General features: G+C 42.0%; 1 protein-coding gene across 2 annotated transcripts in view; it reads right to left on the bottom strand.

The window, feature by feature from the left end:
• Positions 1-10476: 10476 nt before the first annotated feature.
• The window catches only part of SLC24A2 (solute carrier family 24 member 2), a 260455-nt gene continuing 250806 nt past the window's right edge, over positions 10477-20125 (bottom strand). For both annotated transcript variants that reach the window (XM_028524990.2, XM_028524996.2), the window contains one exon: positions 10477-19622. In XM_028524990.2, the coding sequence (XP_028380791.1) occupies positions 19373-19622 (250 nt within the window). In that variant the 3' untranslated portion in view covers positions 10477-19372. The remainder of the gene's footprint in view (positions 19623-20125) is intronic.

The following is a 20125-nucleotide window of genomic DNA, read 5'->3' as shown; positions in this document are numbered from 1 at the left end:
TGAGAGTGCTTGGCATAAATGCTCACCCACATTGTAACGCCTTTCTCTTGACTCCTAGATCACCTGCATCAGTGGGAACTTGGCCTGGGCTCTGAGTCTGGCCAGGAGCGAAGAGAATCACCCTTCCCTCAGTGGTGGACTAGGGGGGCTTGTGTGTGGAGATTCTGACTGCGATGCCTGCCTTGGTGGACTGAGGGACCTTCTGGGGAAGGGACAGGCTGGGTTTCTTCTGCATAGACTGCCTTGACTGCCTGTCTCTCAGTCCTCTGTGCGCTCAGTCACTGCCTGCCACAAGTGGGTGTGTCATAGTCGGTAACTCTTGTTACTGAAATAAGGCATATAAGTTTCAAATGAATGCTTATATAGCTCAGTGGCTCTCAAATTTAATGAGCATCAGAATCACCTGGAAGGCTTGTTAAAACACAGATTGCTGGGCCCTCTCTGGGGTTTCTGAGAACGTGCATTTGAGTTTCCAGGTGTTGTGTAGCTGCACTAGAGTTTTGGAGCTGGAACACTTTTACTGGCAAGGATTAAATAAATTGTCTGTACGATTTAGATATTATTTAGATATGTCTGTAGCTGGGCTACACTGAGGAGGGCCACACACACACGTTCTTAAGGGTATGAGTAACAATTGTGTGATTTCACTCTCGAAATTAAAAAAGATGAATAGATACTTGTTCTGGATCATCTCAAACCAACTGCAGTATGTGATTTTAGTGCCTGCTTTTTGCATTTGCATTGACAATTGTATTATCATCAAATAATTTCCAGAACTGGCAACATTTACTCTTTGAGGTAGATGTTTCTCACCTGGGTTCTGTGGACGTTGTGGGACACATGTGCAGGAGTCCTGGAGCCCCTGGGTTTGAGAAACAGTGGCCTGGAGGAGCCCCAGCAAAGGCAAGGTCTCATCAGTGTTTTTCACCGGGAGGGCTTATGGCACTTTGAGTGGAATGATTCTTTCCTGTGCAGGACTTCCCCACACCTTGAAGGCCCTTTGGCATCACTGAGCCTTGCCCACTAAATGCCAGGTGCTGCCCCCAGAGTCTTGGCACAACCCCAAACCATTTGCACACACTTTCAGATTCCCCTGAGTTGGGGGGAGGGTGGTCAGTACTGCTCCTTTTTAGGTGAGAACACTTAAGAACTTACAGGCTACCAGGTTTGCCTTAAGAGACCTCCGTCTCTGCCAGGGGCCTCCTGGTCTCTGTGTCTCCCTTTTGTTACTTCCAGGCTATCCATAGGAATCCGAGAGCCCACCGTCAGACTCTTGGTGGGGCCCTCTTCCTAGACTGTCAGTTTCCCTGTAGAGCAGTGGTCCCCAAACTTTTTGGCACCAGGGACCAGTTAGCTTGCTTACTACTGCTCACCTCCTGCTGTGCGACCCCGTTAACAGGCCCAGGGACCCGTACCAATCCGTGGCCTGGGGATTGGGTCCCCCCCCCCCCCCCCCCCCCCCCCCCCCCCCCCCCGCGGTAGAGGACAGCAGCACCAAGAACTTCCTGGTTGCATTTTAAATGTGCCAGGCGGTAGGCAGCCTGCCCTCTCGATTCCCTCCCTCCCTCTTCCACCGTGCCCTTCTCCTTTGGCGGTCACCCAAAGTGCCCCTGCTGCCCTGACAACTGGTGGCCAGGAGGGAGGCCTGGCTGCAGCAGTGGTGTCTGCTGGAGCCCGCTAGCACCACCCTCGCTGAGGGGTGGGAACAGCGCCCCGCCCTCCACAGCGACTGCAGCTGGAGGCGGCAGGCTGGGAGGCTCAGAGCCCACATTTCTTTTCTTGCTTTTTTGTCCCCCAAAATGCTCCACCCCAGAAAGAATCTGAGTCAGTCTCTTGTCATTAAACTAGTTCCTGCCAAACTATGGCAGATCCAAAGTAGCTGTCCCATTAAAATTCCCCCTGCCCCCATCCAACAAGGGGAGAGGATTAGGTAAAGCTCAGAGAAGGCAAGATGGTTCTAGGTGGGCAGCTCAACAACCATTCGTGCCCCCACCCCGTTCCCTGGTGGAAATAGGAGGAGGTGTAGGCAGAATTCCCGGCTTAACCCCTGCTAGAGCAGTTCAGCATCACTGGCTTTCACTCCCTTGTGGAAGAGTTCAGAGCCATTGGATTTGATGCTGCTTTAGAGCATAAATACTTTCCCTTCGTTTGAGAAACACGCTGTGGCCTGGCCTGCACATTCCCTGAAGTCACAGTTTTTTGGAGGACTTCACCCCAGAGCTTTCTTTCCTGGGCATGCTCACTCTCCCGGTTTCCCTCATTACACAAGTCCTTCAGGTTCCCTGCAGAAACTGTTTCTGTCTGTGAAACAGGCAGTCCCTGCTGGATGGTCAGTGACTCCTGATGACCCCCCACTCCGGGAGCTCACAGAGGCTGGACTCATCTCTGAACCCCTGGATGACACTCTGCAGGGGTCTCAGGAGTCTAGGCCATTTGGAACATGATGCTGTAACCCTACTCCTGTCCATGACCTAGGGTCCTGGAGTGAGCTCTTTGTTCTTGAGGCTATGACACAGTGCAGCTCATCTTAGATCCAAGACCTCAGACAACAGCTCATCTCAGAAAAAATCCATCATCCAGGAGGCTGACATGGGCCCAGAGCAGTCCTGAGGCAGAGCCACGGAGGAAGGGAAGGAGGCTGGGGCAGCCCTGCCTCCCTGTTGACTGCCTTTTCTCTCCTCAGTTTTACTTTTCTGGCCCCTCCCACCTGGAGCACCCTTGACCCCCTTCATTCCCATCAAAACCCTCCTGCTTTCACATGGAGGCACACATGACTGACAGTGTCTTGGCGCTTTCTCCCAGCCACCCTTTCAAGATAATTGTTTATAATGAATATGTGAATCACAGAGAAACAGAATAGTGTAATAAATCCCTATACAGGCATACCTCAGAGATATTTCTGGTTTGGTTTCAGGCTAATGTTAAGTGAGTATCACAATAAAGTGAGTTTTGTTGGTGGTGGGTCTTGCCTTAAGTTTGTAAAAACACACCACCTGTGCAGCACAATAAATGGAGGTATGCCTGCATATTCATCACCCAGCCTCAGCAACAATCAGCTCCTAGTTCATCGAGTTTCTTCTAAATATAGCCCCGCTCATCATTTGGGAGTAAGTGTAAGACACTATTTCTTTTCAGTACGTGCAGAGGGCTTGATAAGAACCTTTGGTAGTGTGTGAGAGTCCAGGATGCTCCGGGTGGGACAAGGCCCTCCACACCTTTAAGGCTTCTTTCTGTCTATTGCCCAGCAGCCCCTACCCTTCCAGCCACACTGAACATTGTTTCCCCAAAATGTTACTTTCTCTTCCATCTGTCACTTGGTACAAATGTTTCCTTATGCTAGACTTCTCATCCTTCAGCCTCAGCTCTGGGCCGGTCTTTTGTCTGAAGCTTTCCTTGAACCCTCCAATGGAGCCTCATTGGGCTCTGCCCTGGGCCCCAATGGCATGGAGACACCTGTTTACAGCATTTATTTATCAGACAGGGGTATGTTGTTGACTATAAAATAGGCGCTGTTGTAGGGGTGTTCTGGATCAATATTAATGGATTCAACCCACACATAACAACTCTCCCAGGGTTATGGGTGGGGAAAGTGAGGCACAGAGAAGTGTAAGTCACCCAGTTCCTAAGCCAGGACTCAAACCCAGGCAGCCTGGCTCCTTAACCACCCTCTAGGCTGCTTGTTCTAGCACAAGCCCTGCATTCGTCACATACGTGTCTTCCTCTGCACACCACGAATGCTCTGCGAACTTACTCTCCTCGGGTCCCTGTGCTAGTGCCTGTATTTGGCACAGTGCAGGTAGGTCCTGAACACCTATCGTTAAATAAATACAAGGGACTCTTCCTGGTCATGTGGAGAAACCAAAAGTCATGGACTGCTCCTAGAGCCAGTTATAATTTTCACAGGGATCAGAGCCTTTGTCTAAACAGGATTCTCAGTCTTTTTCCACCTAACACTACTGCCTGTTATGGGGCACTCCTTACACTATAGGGCTCTCTGTGGCCCTCACCTGGGAGAGCAATCCTCCCACAAGGCTGGTGGGGATTTTGGAGCTGGGGTGGTTTTGCACATGTAGTTTGAGAAAGCCCCCTGAGTGTTTCTGACATGCCCTTCAGGAGCAGCCTTTTGATCGAGACTCACTTAGCTGGAGAACTAGATGAAATTCTGGCAATAGTCTTGAATGGACTGGGAATTTGGGGATAGTGGAGACAGGGTCTTTCCACACCTTCCAGGCTCTCCAAAAGGCTATCCCTGAACCAGGACACAGAATGAACAGCATTACTTTCCTTGTGGAAAACAATTTTTTTTCTTTTCCCCTGATATCCAGTGGCTTTCTACTGGAATCGATTGCACATTTGAGAGAACCCGGAGAGGAGACAGGAAAGCGAGAATGTTTACACCCTTCCCTGACCTGATTCTATTTCAAGGACTCGGGTCATTAGCTGCTGGCAGCAAATAGTATGCATAGCTTCCCACGGTTTGTGACCAAATTTGGGCATAACTCTATTTTTTCCCCTTGAAGTGATTATTATCATTTATCAAAATTCCATTAGTAAATCCGAGCAGCAAAGACCTTTCTTTTTTCCTACACAATTCTCACAAATTTGAAGCTAATTATTCACTGTCTGGCTATAATGTAAATAATGCCTGAAGCCTTTTCTTTTCTTTTTTTTTTGAAATTATTTTATTTTTGTTCAATTACAGTTGTCTGCATTTACCCTCCACGTCCCCCCAACCCCAGCCAAACCCACCTCCCTCCCTTGCTTCCATCACCGCCCCCCTTGGTTTTGTCCATGTGTCCTTTATAGTTGTTCCTGAAAATCCTTCCTCCCTCACCCCTCCCCTCTTGTTACTGTCAGCTTGCTCTTAATTTCAATGTCTCTGGTTATATTTTGCTTGCTTTTTTTGTTGTTGTTGATTAGGTTCCTGTTAAGGGTGAAATCATATAGTATTTGTCCCTCACCACCTGGCTTATCTCACTTAGCATAATGCTCTCCAGTTCCATCCATGCTGTCGCAAAGGGTGGGAGTTCCTTCTTTCTCTCTGCTGCATAGAATTCCATTGTGTAAATGTACCATAGCTTTTTGATCCACTCATTTACTGATGGACACCTAGATTGCTTCCAGCACTTGGCTACTGTAAATTGTACTGCCATGAACATTGGGGTGCATAGGATCTTTTAATTGGTGTTTCAGGATTCTTAGGGTATAGTCCCAGCAGTGAAACTGCTGGGTCAAAAGGCAGATCCATTTTTAGTTTTCTGAGGAAATTCCTTACTGTTTTCCACAGTGGCTGCACCAGTCTGCATTCCCACCAACAGAGCACTAGGGTTCCCTTTTCCCCACATCCTCTCCAACACTTGTTTGTTGATTTGTTTATGATGGCCATTCTCACTGGTGTGAGGTGGTATCTCATTGTGGTTTTAATTTGCATCTCTCTGATAGCTAGTGATGCTGAGCATCTTTTCATATGACTCTGGGCCCTTTGTATGTCCTCCTTGGAGAAGTGTCTGTTCAAGTCTTTAGCCTATTTTTAAATTTTTTTTTGTATTCCTGGAGTGGAGTTGTGTGAATTCTTTACATATTTTGGAGATTAAACCCTTGTCTGAGGTATCATTGGCAAATATGTTTTTCCATATAGTTGGTTCTCTTTTCATTTTAGTGCTGTTTTCTTTCACCATGCAGAAGCTTTTTAATCTCATAAGGTCTCATTTGTTTATTCTTTCATGTCCCTTGCTTTAGGGGATACATCAGTGAAGATACTGCTGCATGGAATGCCTGAGATTTTCCAGCTGATGTTTTCTTCTATGAGTTTTATGGTGTCATGACTTATATCTAAGTCTTTTATCTACCTTTAATTCATTTTTCTGTATGGTGTATGTTGGTGTTTGAGTTTCATTTTTTTTTTTTTTTGCATGTAGCTGTCCAGATCTCCCAACACCAATTGTCGAAGAGGCTGTTTTTATTCCATTTTATGCTTCTTCCCCTTTGTCAAATATTAATTGACCTAGAGACTTGGGTTTATTTCTGGGCTCTCTGTTCTGTTCCATTGGTCAACGTGTCTGTTCTTATGCCAGTACCATGCTCTTTTGATTACAGTGGACTTGTAATACAGTTTGATAGGTATTGTAATTCCTCCTACGTTGTTCTTCTTTCTCAAAATTGCTGCAGCTATTCAGGGTCATTTATGGTTCCATATAAATTTCTGAAATGTTTGTTCTATATCTGTGAAATATGTCATTGGTACTTTAACAGAGATTTCACTGAATCTATAAATTGCTTTGGGTAGTATGGACATTTTGATGATGTTAATTATTCCAATCCATGAGTATGGTATATGTGACTGACACCTTTTAGATGAGAGGGTTTATCATAGTTCTCTAGTAGTAAACCCTCAACCCTGCTACCTTGTGCATCATGGCTGGATATGCAAAACACCCATGGCAACATGGAAAACCCCTCGGGAGCATTTTGGCTATTGCAGCAAAGACTATACACAAAACAAAAACCAGCCCCTAATGACCAGTTCTACTGCCTAGTGTGACTTCAGGAAAGTAATGCTGCCTAATTAGTCCTGATTTTCCTCATTTATAGGTTAGGCTAGAATGTGACAATTAGGTTTCTCTTGCATTCCAATGGAACTGATCAGTAGTAGATTCCTGGAATGCAAGGCTGAAAAAGTATAGGGAAATGGTGCTGTGATTGATTGTTGATGTCTGCCAGGTTGAGGGAGCTAGAGTGGCATAATTTACCAAGTGTTTGCCAACTCTGGGTTTTGCAATGCTTTAGGTCTGTCCCTGTAGAAATATACAGAATGTGTTTAATATTTGAGCTGGCCCTAGAGGCAAGATTGACCAAGGGAAAATTTAGTACTTCAGTATGTTATTTATAGGTATAGATCATCAATGCCTCAAAAAGATGTGGGAATTCTGGGGGCTTTGGTGCACCCCAGAATTTGTTGTGCCTTGGATGAGCCTGACACCTAGGCTCACATGGAGTCCTTTCTGGTATGTTGTTACTAACCAGTCTAGGCTTTTAGATCCCCAGGTCACTGGGTACATTGCTAGATGAGGATAGGTGGGGGATCGAGGTCAGTAGCATCCTAGGCAGGTGTGTCTAATAGAATACTGAGACCAACAATTATGATACTTGTATCATTATTCTTAGAAAGTGTTCAAATATACAAAAAGGAAGTGATTTAAGAGATTTTCTCAGTCTTAGAGAGCTTATAGAACTTGTTCAAGATCACATAAGGTGGGTAGGAGGGAACTAACATGTACTAAAACCTACTGTGAGCCAGGTACTTTATGGAGTTATAATCCACTTACTCTTTCCAACAACCCATGGTGGGGTAGTAATACAATAGCATTATTTTATAGACAAGGAACTGCTGATGCAGAGCCATTGAGGAACTTGCACACAGCTGCATAGAAAGAGGTGGACCAAAGTCAGTCTTTCCAACAGCTCTGAACTCTGATAATAGCATACTTTATATCAAGATTTCTGTACATTTAGAAACTGTCAATGCATTTGTGTCCCAGTATCTTGTCATTTGTGACAAGTATTTTTTTAAAAACCATTAGTTATACAGATGTTTGTAGGCCATTTTGCTAATACAAATAGTTGTATGAATGTTTTTCTTTTGTAGTTTATTTTTATTTTTACAAATTGTATCATGATAAAAGGTAATAAAAATCACTCATGTAAAATATTCTCTCTTGATATTTTATAAGTCAACCTAATGCATACTACAATAGGGTTTTTTTGGTTGTTAAGTATACAGTTCTCATGATTTTATGATTTTAGTAATGCACAACTTTAAGATGAGACTATAGAAAAACAAGTTTAGAAAATGTAATTCTAAAAGATGGTGGGTAGGAAAAAAAAACACCCAATCAGGACTGCTGCACTCTACAAAACCAGGTGTTATCATGCCATGAATCTGCATTGTGGTCAAACTTGAGTATCAGTCCTCCAAAGAAGGTGAAGGCATTCTGGAAAAATATAGCAATTCCTGGGTGTACTGTGGGTGTTTTTTTTTTGTTGTTGTTCTTTTTTTGCAATATAAGTTCTGAAGAGTGAAATCTGTTATAGAGTTGTGAATGAAATATTGATGGAAAACTTACATTTTCTTGCTGAAGTACGGGTCTGTAAAATTGTAGTAAAAACTGGACTTAGTAAAAATAATGGAAAAGATTCCCAATAACAACTGATTGGTAAACATTTTAATATGACTATTAAAAAACTTAGTTGATGAATTGAGTTCCTATTTTAAAATTTACACAGAAAACAATGTTTTCATGAAAATTCCAATAAATTAAAGAAGAAATAATGTTCTTTATACATAATCGATAGGGATTTTAATCAAGCTAATGAATATTGCCTGAAGTAAGCATTAATATCATTCTGATGAAAATGTTGACAGTCTCAAACATTGAAAATACCATTAGGGGCAAACCCCAGAGTTTTTAACCATCATTGGGTTGAATGCATGGTCTTAGAATACATTTTTCCTAAATATAAAGTAGTTCATAAATACTTTTCTTTGAGAACTAGGGTTCATTTTGGAAGGAAGGGAGATGAGTATGGATTTCAAACTTTTCTTAAACTTGACTATATGCCCACAAGTTTGGGTAACAGAAAGGCTCAGGTTTAATTTAAAATTCTGACACTGTGTGACCTTGGGCATGTTACTTAACCACTTTGGGCCTCATATTTCTATCTGTGAAATGTGGACTAATAATGGTATTCCACTCAATGAGTTTAGTGAAGACTAAATGAAATGATGCATGCAAAGCATTTAGCATTAGAGTAGAACCTTAGCTGTTAATAAAATGTTTAGAACTGTGGTCAGAACAGACAAGAAAATTATAAACAGAATGGAGAATCCAATCAAGCAATGGAGAGATTAGTTGCATACTCCATGGCATAGAACAACGGGCCCTAACCCAGTGGGGCTACAGAATTTACCTACTCAAACAAGGAGACAAAACTTTGAAAGAGATCTTTTTTTTTTTCTAATTTTATTTTAATCATTGTTCAAGTACAGTTTTCTGTCCTTTACTCCCATCCCAGCCTACCCACTCCTCCCTCTTCACCTCCCTCCCATTTCCACCCCCCCCCCCAAGTTTTTGTCCCTTAATTAAAAAAAAATAATGGTAACGATGCCCTTTGGATTGCAAGAAACTCCAGCTGCAAGGTACGGGTTTAGTGAGGGTGAGACCCTCCATGGACACAAACTAGATTTGACTTAAAGCCTGAGCGCTACATGATTCCTTTTGGCTCCAGCAGAACCATCTTGGTAGTAGTCTGCAGGGACCATGTCCCATGTTAACTAGTGTGTTGTGACACAGGCTCAGTCATTATATCCTGTCAGAGATGGCAAATCTGCTCATTAGTTGAGTGACTTTTCAAAGCCCAGGAAGGCATAGAAATATTGAGATAATGAAGTAAATCAAATTCATAGTATTAATACTTTGATGTGGTTCAGTTATGTTTTATAATCACTGGGATATATTGTATGTATTTGTAGTTTAAGGTGTTTGAAGTAAATCTAGTTTGTCAGATAATCTGATTACAATTTAAAATGTGTAATTTATATTAGACTCAATACTAACTTTAAAGGTGTAGTAAACTTTTAAGTTTGTAAATGATATTTAAGTATTTAAGATTACCTGGTTTACTATTATTCATTTAAGTTTGACAGGTTAATAGGAATTGCTTAAGTGCACAGGAAGATTTTTTGTTTGTTTGTTTTTGTTTGTAACTCTGTCCGGCTTTTGGTGTGGTTAGGAGTATTAGGCACGTTAAATCTGTAAAATTTCTAAATTGCCTGGGAGTATATAATTTATAAATTTGGTTAATTAGATTTTTAAAAAAGATTTTATTTATTTTATTTTTAGAGAGGAAAGGGAGGGAGAAAGAGAGAGAGAAAGCAATGTGTGGTTGCTGAGGGCCGTGGCCTGCAACCTAGGCATGTGCCCTGACTGGGAATTGAACCTGTGATGCTTTGGTTCACAGCCCGAGCTCAATCCACTGAGCTACGCCAGCCAGGGCCAATTACTTAGAATTTAATCTTTTAAACTTATCAGTGAATTGAGTATAATCAAAGAAGAAGTGGCTGTGAATTTTCATTTTTGCCTGCAAGTATTAGATTTAAAACAAGACTTCTAAAATGAACTTAAAGGCTTAGGGAACACTCAGTTTTTGAATTTATCATTTCAATATATTTAATTAATTAAAATCCAATTATTAGACAAGTCCTTTTAGTGCACAAGTTTCCCTCAGACATGTAAAAGCTCAAGTGACATGAGAAGCATGCAATAAATGGTAGGTATAATTAACGGTAACTCCTGCTGCCCCTTTGTTCCTTTGAATTCTCCCAGTGAAGTTTCCATGACCACATGTCAGTTCTGGAGTTCCTGAGAGTCCCGATTAGCTGAAGGTAAGGAGTATCCCAAAACCAAAACAATGCTTTTCTTTGAGTCAATTTTATTACTATTATATTTCACACAGAGGAGACTTAGTTACATAGAGTGATATTCTATGAGTTGATTACCAGTAGTAGAAGGACAAAGGTGTGGAAAGTGTAACATGAACACAATAAAGAAATTCCCTTTATCAGAGCGAAGCCCATGTGACAGAAACATGTTATTCCAAACAGCGTTTGTACAAATAAATATAGCATTCAGTCTATGTACAGACATATTCACAGAGAATAAACTGACGCAAACTTTCCATCCATCTCATTGTCCAGTGAAAATGGCTCATAATAAACAAAACACACATAAAATGACAAAAATAATTTGGAATTACATCAACTGGATTCTTGTAGGGATAAAGACAGGGGCTCAAACGCTTCTTGAAAATGGAGGCAAACTAGAGAAGCATAAGATGACATCTATCCCTAAAAAGATCCTTTACAAAAATGGCTTTCTGATAATTTTAGTGTAACTTACCCAAAAAGCAGTTGAGATGTTTTAGGGCAAATGTCTATGTGGGGGCCAATGTCAACATGTCAGTTTTAAAAATGTGCAAACAACACAAGTTCAATTTATTTATTTTTAGTGCTAGCAGCAACTTCATGATACCAGGAAGGCAGCTTTTGCTCTTAGTTTTGATGGCTCTTTGAGGATGCACATTGCTTTGAGTTGGAACCTGTTGCTTTTGAAGTTTTTCAAACTCAAGCTAGAAACATCCAGGCTGGCCGTAGGGCACAAGTATGGACTTCTACGCAGGGTTTGACAGGGCAATATACCAACAGAGGATCCCACTTCCAAAAAGGGTGTCTCGCCCTGTGGAGAAACTCTTCAGACCACAAACAGCCCTGAGAGGAACAACATTGGCTCCGGGTCCAGGCACTCTTTCTTTAGGGCAGATGGACATTTATGCAGAAAAATTTTGGGGTCATCCAATTTAATATATGCATTTATGCTAAATCAGTAATTTAGTTACCCAGTTGCGGTGAATATTTCTAGGTTATTACTTGGCCTTTAGTCATTTTTTTAACTTTCACTCAAAGTAAATGAACAGTCGTGATAAAGGGAAACACCAGAATTTTTAGTTGCGCAGACATCTGTGTATACATCATACTAGGTCAGAAATCGTGTATTTTAGCAGAAAGGGAAAACTCCCCAATGCATGATGAAGTCTGCAGTTTTATCTACCTTCCCATGGAAGGTTTTTAAAATTTAGGCATAAAACATTATTGGTAAGTTATGTCTCTCTTTTTGCCATTTTTATAAGGGAGCTTCTTAGAATCATACTATATTTGTATAAAAACTGAAACAAATTTCCCAGGCATATATTGCTAATTATCCATTTCACTGTCCCTGTGGATAGACCTTACTTTACATAACAAATGGATTTCTGAAAAGTAATAAATCTATCATTTTAAAAAAGGGAGATTTTCAATATAGTATCAAAACTTGCTAGCTAAAGGATCTGTGTAACAAGCTATTTTGAAAATGAAGAACGCTTTTGTGAAATAATTTCTTTGATCTTCAGAGTTTTGTTAAACTGCACATCTAAAATTTATGTAGATTAGGATTGTCTAGGACAATAATATAATGCAGTAAAAAATAGAACAGATAAACTTCAATTTTACAACAAACAATACAAAACAGGAATGACTCATGGACTGCTTATTGACTGGCTATATTCAGAAGCCCTGAATATGTGCATTATTGGTATTTTATGGCTTTAATTAAGACAATTGTCTGTTATGAATTACTATAAAGTGCAACATTAAAAATTAAAAAAAAACAAAAAGGCATCCATTGTCCTTCAGTTTTATCCTGATGAGAAGAATTGAAGATTTGTTTAATTAAATGTCAAGGAATTATCTACTCTTAATTCATGCATGTAATTTTTTCCTTAGAACAACTTTATTCAGGATCCAGACTTCATTCATTCTCCTTTGTGTGTGTGCCCTGATTTTAAAAATATTCTCTTTTGGTTAGGTGAGTGTTTTAGAACACTGTCAGTCTCAAGGCCTTTGTTACTTACATACAGATTCCTTATAAAGGAATAGGCAACGCAGTGTGTGAGAATGCAGGAGCAAATTCCCATCCTTTTGGTGAACTACAGCCCACTTTCTTGGGCCAGGACATCAATCAACAACATCACAATTCCCATCCAATCTTTCACACAAGGAAGTAAATGCACTGCAATATTGAGCAATAAGACGAGGTCCAACCATTTCCCCTGTTTCCTATTTAAAGTAAAAATACAAATTCCCTTTGGTAAATCAAGGCAGGTGAGTGCAGGTCCAGAGTTTCTGAAGGATCTCCAGGGGTGCCTCCCCCATTCTGAGTACTTTGTGAGCTTGACCTCCCCAGGGCCTTATGATAACGCTGCACCCAGCGTTCATACTTTTCACCGGCAGATAAATGCCTGTTGGTGCACCTAGGGTATTTCTGCAACTCTGCTGTCTCATGACTGTGAATTCTGTTCAGTGTAGTAGCAATTAGGAGTGATTCTCCCACCCTCCAAGAACTAGTCAATTACACAAAATATAAGATGCCAGGGGCAGTAGTCTAGCATTTTTTAATATTCACATTCATGAGATGGAGAAATGCTCATTAAACTGGCCAAGTGCAAGTAAACGGGGGATGTTGGTGGTGAGAACCTTGAAGAGGAGTAAGCACTGGGTCCAACCTGGACTTGAAAATTGGGTGTGGGGTTAGAAATAAACAGGCTGAGATTTTATAAAGCCAAGTGGTTCATAGTAGGTAAGACCTATTTAAATGCATTGGGGCCAACTGAGAAAGGCACTGGTTTCATCCAAATGCCTTTGAAGAAAGATACAGGAATCATAGGGAATGCAAGATTAGTGTGAATTAGCAATGAAGGGTGACTTCCTAAAAGGTAAGGGCAGCAGAGCGGTGCAGGCACAGGGAGCAGTGTTAGGTTTGAGGCTGTAGTTCAGCCGTGTTCAGGACATTATACTTGTGTCATGATTAGTGATAGGGTTCCATAATTTAAGAGAGACATAAAGCATTTAAAAAGGCTTAGTAGAAACTGTAAAAATTATTAAGAAGGTTAGGAAAAAATGACACAGAAATAAAAATCTAAAGATACTTTTGATGAATAAAGAGTCACACAGTGATGACTCCTAACTGCATCAGGGTAAACAGGAAAGAGTGGCCAGATGCAGTTCTTTTCTGCCGAAAAGAAAAAAAAAATAGGTTAAGTCATCAACATGAAGGGCTTGTTTTCAAGCCCTTCAAGACCGGAAGGAGACCTTTTTGATGCTGATGGTTGTTAGTGTTAGTAGTGGAAGGAACCAGGTTACAGCAGAAACATCTGTGCTAGGGCCCCTCTCCCACCAAAGGGTTCTCCTTTAGATTAGGGCAATCAGTTGCACAACCTTAGCAGAATCAAACCTTTAGCAAACTCCATGCAAATCCCAGGACTCTCTATCAGACTTAGATATTTATCTGTTTTTTAAAAATTACTTACAGTGCTCCAGTCTGCTCATCAATCATTTAGCGGAAGTACTTCGGTTTACATAATTTGATGCTGCACAGTCTATTACATGTTTCAACATAGTTGTCTATCCAGTCATAATGACAGGGTCATTTTTGTCCCTAAAAAACTGGCCAACTTGTGGACTGGTTTGTCCTGCCTAGCTCTTTCTCTCTTGAAAGAAAGTTGTCATTGGTCGGGTTAAAGACCACTGTGGAATGCAGGTGGTGCTGAGCAAGACCGATGCCCTGTGTGTAGGGAGGCATGTAGAATGACAGTGCACACATTAAGGGGGTCTCAGTGGAAAGCATGAGTCACTTCCATAGCAAACACAGGTGTGCATGTGACTTCTACAGATGCCCAAATTCTCCATTTGCCACAGCCCAGTGAAGTGAAAGAAATACCATGATGACATAACATTAAATAGTGAAGTTTAGCTGGCTATGAGTGTGACCTTTATTGCTTTTCTTGTCTGCTCTACATTTCAAATAATGTGAAGCTGTGAGATTGAAAAAGAAACAGAAAGATACTGAGTGAGGCAAGAAGCTAAAGCCAAATAGACAGTGAACCAGGGGCACATTATCTATCTTTCCCAAGGCCTTCTGGAGAAGGGAAAAATATTTTTTGTCTGGGACATAGACCTACATACAAAGTTCAGTGAAAGTGCTTCAGTTTAGATAACTGGATGCGGTGCATTCTCTTACATGTTTGAACATAGTTAAGATAGTTTTTTTTAACCAGTCTTTTCTAACTCGTTAAATAAAAGTATGAATTTTGTAATTATTTGAAACTACATGGGGATCTATATCATTGTGACACTGGCTTTCTTGGGAATCCCAGTAAAAGGAAATAATTTCTCCTTTCTTTCCTTTCCTTATTTTTTCTCCCCATGAACTCTCTCTTAATGACAAGCCCTGATTGAAGACAACATAGCTGAGGAAGCTATTAGAGTTGAGGGTGTGTCTCTTGAAAATATTAAGCCAGGTGTTTATGTGAGATCTGGCCTAGCAAGAAGGAGCAAGAAGCATTCGCTTCTAGAATGAGCTTTCAGGAATAGTTGATTTCTCCAGAAATCACCCTGAGAATGTTTTCCCTTTATTTCTTTTAGAACAGAGCTGCCTTTTATAATATGGCCACTTAATTAACAGAGTAACCATCTGCCCAGGGGCAAGGAAGTATGGCATCCTCATAATCTTGTGTGTGTGTGTGTGTGTGTGTGTGTGTGTGTGTGTGTAGATACAAGGAAGAAAGCATACTGAAGTTTTTTTTGAAATGCTTGTCTTTTAGGTCATCAGAACCATTTCAGATATTCCAAGGTAGTAACTTCAGCAGAACACTTAACAGAGGTCCTATTTCCCCTCACTGTCTGCCTGACCAGCAGGTCTATCTGTTGTCATTTCCTTGGTCAGCTTTCTGTGAAGCTGGTGTGGGAGGGGGGCTTCCCTTCAGAGCTCATCTCCTATCTTCCTGTTACAGAAGAGACAGTTTAAGGGCTGTGTGCAATGGTGGATAGTTTGCCAACCCCCTCCCTTCCCAGGAATGGATGTACATTAATATTATCAAATGCCTCATCAGCAAGACAGCTGTGTTTTGCTGAAGAGGCTCCAAACCACCTGATTCCTGTCTTCCCTAGAAAGTAAATAATAATGGCCCTTGTGAAGTGATACCTGTTAGAAGCCTTACGAAGCATTTCTCCCAAATATAAAACAGTCCCTGACTCTTTTCATAATCTTGTGAAAAGGCTTTAGGATATCCTCCTGCATCTGACAAATTGATAAACAACCCTACCTCTTATTCCCTGCACATGTATTGTGCTTCCCTGCTCTGTCCTGCCTGGAAGGGTGCATAAATGCCTTTGACCTGCAGCTCCAGTTCTTCAGAAGCTAGGCAGGTTCAGAGGACAGCTGCACATAGCAGGGGCATTCCAGATGCAACTGAGAAGGTGCTGTTTGGTCATTTCCCCTGTCCTGAGGCTGCCTAGGGCGACAGGGGAAGTGACAGCAAGCAAGACCTGCTTGGTTCACTGTGGGTAAATGGAACCAGTTGGGTGTAGCTTATTTATTTTAGATTGAGCAGTAAGAAGTTGGCTCTTGAATTTTTGATAATATTTTATACCCTGCTCCAGGGAAGGGAAGAGATTATCTGCAGTCCAAATTTTTCCTCCTATACTTTACTGTTGTGTATTTTTTTACTTCTCTATCTAGCATTAGGGATATGGCCATTTCTGTAAGGCTGTTAATCTATTTTCACAGGGTGGGAAAATACATGAAGTGGGTACATACGTGTATGTTGGTAAGTGCATGTGCACACAACAAACCCTATGAGGCCAGGGAGGAATGTTCCTTTCGGTTGTTGGTGAGCATGACTCCTTTTCCTTCACTAAGGCAAACTTGATGCTTCCTGCTTTTGAGTCCTGAATGTGATTGGGTCAGAGGGTGATGATATAGGTAATTTTGTGTAGGTACATATAGATCTGGTATAAAGCTACACACACACACACACACACACACACACACACACAGAGGCATGCAGAAAGGGCACTAGAGATGAGCTGCTTAGGAAAGAAACTACGATGCAGAAAGTTTTTTTTTGTTAATGATCTTAATGCTTTTAAAGATCTACTATTGTATCCCAGACCCCTCTCTCTGGATTTATCCTAGCCCAACACATGGTCTCACAGACACATAGTGCAGAGACAGTGAGGGCAAGCAATGGGAGGGAGAAGGTGCCTGTGTGCCAGCCGGCGGGGGACATTGCAATTGGACCTCATGTCACGCTCAGTGCACATCATTGAGGTGGGAACTGGGCCTTGAAATATTGTCTTCTCAAGTACAAATTTTTGGTAATGACCACAATACTCCCTACGAAATGGAGTTCTCAGGCAAGCAGAAAGCTCCATGGCTGCTTGGATGAGTTTCTGCTGTGATCTGGGAATTCATGGGAAAAAGTGAGGAGGCAAGGGGCACATCAGGAAGAGCTGGAGGAAGAATGGGGCTGCACCAGACCTCCCTCGTCCTTTCTGGTTTCACAGTCTGTCTGTAGTGGAGTCCAAATCACCTATTCAAACCTTCTTTCAAATAACAAACCAGTCAATAATATATATTCATGCAATAACCAACTCTGCTCCCCTCCAACTCATGCACAGCAAAAACAAGCAGAATTTTCAACTGAAAGTTCACTTATTCATTCTCCTTCACTCCAATGAACTGGCACAAATTCTTGTCTCAATACAAAATTTTGCCCTTCCTGAATGAGATGCCAGTTTCTCTCACACAACTGAACACCAGACTGCAAAGTTGGAGAGACTTGCTTGCAAACCAGCCTCCTGGGGTGCCACTTTGACTTCCTCCTTCCCCAGTGGGCTTCCACTGAGAAGTGCTTTTTTCTTGTGGGCGAAGAGCAATATGGGCACTGACTACTACTGTCATGCTCTGTGGAGTGAGCTGAGGTTTTGTGGAAGAAATAATGAGCTTGATTTGGGGCTGTCAGGTGTCCCTTCCTCTTTTTCTCAGCTGTGAGTCCTGCATCCTGTATCCCTCTGTTAGGGGGTATGTGCTCTCAACAGTCATAGCAGCGTCAGTGAAACAATAAACCAGTGACAAGAACACACATGGTATAGATCCCCATATGTGGTGTGTGCCAACTTTGACATAGGATGAGTACCGCACAATGAGCCATCCTCTACTTTTTCAACTAATTTTAGGGAAAGAGTAACTTGGGGAAATAAAAGACTATGTATTTTTTTCATCAGCTTAGTTTGTCTGTTTTTTCCCATGCTGGTTTTATTTTCTATTCACATAGATCTAAGAAATCAAACAGGTGTCAATCAAACAGAACCTGGGGGCACTGAATGAATGGAATGAAAATATCCCATGAAGGCTGAGCAAAGTCAGAAAATAAAAACCTTGGAGTGACTGGCTTGAAGCTATCGTGAAAAAGCTGTTGAGTATAGTTTTCAGTGTAGTGTGTAAGCTAGAAAGAGTCCCAGATGGGTTCCTGATGGCAGGAGAGACACAGTTGTTGCATGAACTTGAACTACACCCTGGTCTTGGCATCACTAGACATAGGACTCAGAAACCTTCCTGGTGTACAAATGCCTTTCCAAACATCTCAAAGCTGCCTCAGCTCATGCAGTATTGATTGGAGTCAGTTTAGTTCTATTTAAGGATAATGATTTCTTCAGACACTGAAGCCCCTTATGACCACACTGGAAGATGCTTTGTAGAACTATGCCGTTAACATTCCCATTAGGTGGCAAGTCTCACTAAGCATCTCTACTGAATGGAGTTTCTTGTTATATGTCCAGGCTCTTTTGGCAGCATTTTGATTATATGTGAGCCCTTGGCATCAAAATATGTCTAAATGACAATCACAGCTAAACTTCCTCCCTTCTGTTGATGATAATGAGACATGCATTGGAACGATATTGGTTCAGTTTACATAGTCTCGCTGTCCTAGAAGAGTGCTAATTTGGTTTGCAGTCACAGTTTCTACTTGCATGCTGGGGCAATATATACATTCATAAAAACTCCAAATAAACCTAACCCTGGTTACCTTCCTTTTGCCCCCAAACCAGTATTGACCCAGTCTGGGTTTTACCTCTGTCTAACCCAAGTAACCCTAGGGGTTTGGTGAGTGTACCCCAGTGGGGATGGGCAGAGAGTCTTCCCTGTTTGGCATGTGGAAATGCTTCAGAGGGCTCAGCTCAGGGCCCTACAGACCCTCTCCACTCAGCCCTCTCTCCCCAAACCTATTTCCCTAAAACACCCACCTTACCAGGCAGGATCCCACTAAGTCCAAGGTAGGCTGAAGGTCACAGCAATGATTCCATTAGTTTACCTCTTGCACTTAAGAGGTAAAGCTCAGGCAGAAGCTTGATGCCCCTCTTCAAATAGGTATTATAAATATGCTAGAGCTATCCCTGAAAAGATGCATTTGTATTTATATATATATAATTTTATGTATATAATGTTTCTTTCTTTGTATTTGTATACAGGTCTGTATTACTCTATAGACATGGAAGGAGGGGTATAGTACAGGAACAGGCAGGGGGTGTTCATGTGCAACTATGTATAATATGTATACTTCATATGTATATACACAGCCTCTGTATTGTTTGCTTCATTACAACAAATGTACCTCCCACCCGCAAGGAGTACCTGTCAGTAGTGAGTGGTGAGACACCTCAGATGGACAGTTCCCTGTCTCTTGAGCGGAGCCATTCCAGTGGGCCAGGGTGGATGCAACCTGTGAAGTGAGCAGGCCCATTGGGAGTCCACTCCTCCTCACGTCCGCCAAGGACGGACACTCCACATGCCTGGCGCTGTGTGCCAGCTGCCTCTCCTCAAGATGTCAAGGAGCCTAGAACCCAGAGCGGGGAGGTATCATCAAGATATGGCTTTTCATGCTAGATGGAGACCGGGCACACAAGAATTCTGTCTTCCAGGAGGACGCTGATCACAAGGAATACGAAGTAGAGGCCGAACATGATGAAGCCCAGCACTTTGTTCATCCGCCATTTGCAGAGGGCAATGGAGAGGATGACGAAGAGCAGCATGATGAAGAGGAGGACGATGGCACAGAAGAGGCCGTTGCTGCTGACCGCCACGGGCTGGAACCTCTGAATGATGGTGTACAGGAGCCAGGGCAGTGGGAGCCTGTGAGGGAGAGAAGAGGGTTGGCAGGCAAGCGGCAGGCATGCTGAAGGAAGCCTATGACGAAACATCAGCTTCTTGGAATCTATAATCGGAAAAGGGTGTCTTGCTTGGCTCACTCTGCCTGGGGCATGTCTGGCCTAGGAAATCACATAAGGAAGTCGGGTGAACTTTAAAAACCTTTATCTGTTACTGACCAAATTAGAATGGAGAGAATTTGTTCTTCGGTTTAATAAAATCAAAGATATGACTGTGGCAGGTGATTTCTGAATTAGATTTGAAACAATTTTTTTTTCTTGTTGAGATGAAAATATCACTCTCACACCTAAAGAGGTGAACTAGGGGATTTGGGTGAGAGAAGGAGAAGAAAAATGGAGAAAAGATATAAAAATCAGGAATGAAAATGGCAAAATTACTTTATGAAATGGAGAGAGAGAATAGCAATGACTTAATTAACAACTTAAAAAGCAAGTGAAAATAAATGATGATGGTGGGGGCCAACACAT

The sequence above is a fragment of the Phyllostomus discolor genome, chromosome 3, assembly GCF_004126475.2.
Source record: "Phyllostomus discolor isolate MPI-MPIP mPhyDis1 chromosome 3, mPhyDis1.pri.v3, whole genome shotgun sequence".
In the NCBI taxonomy this organism is placed as follows: Eukaryota; Metazoa; Chordata; class Mammalia; order Chiroptera; family Phyllostomidae; genus Phyllostomus; species Phyllostomus discolor.
The sequence above is the reverse complement of the archived record's forward strand: the minus strand, read 5'-3'. Positions and strand labels throughout refer to the sequence as shown.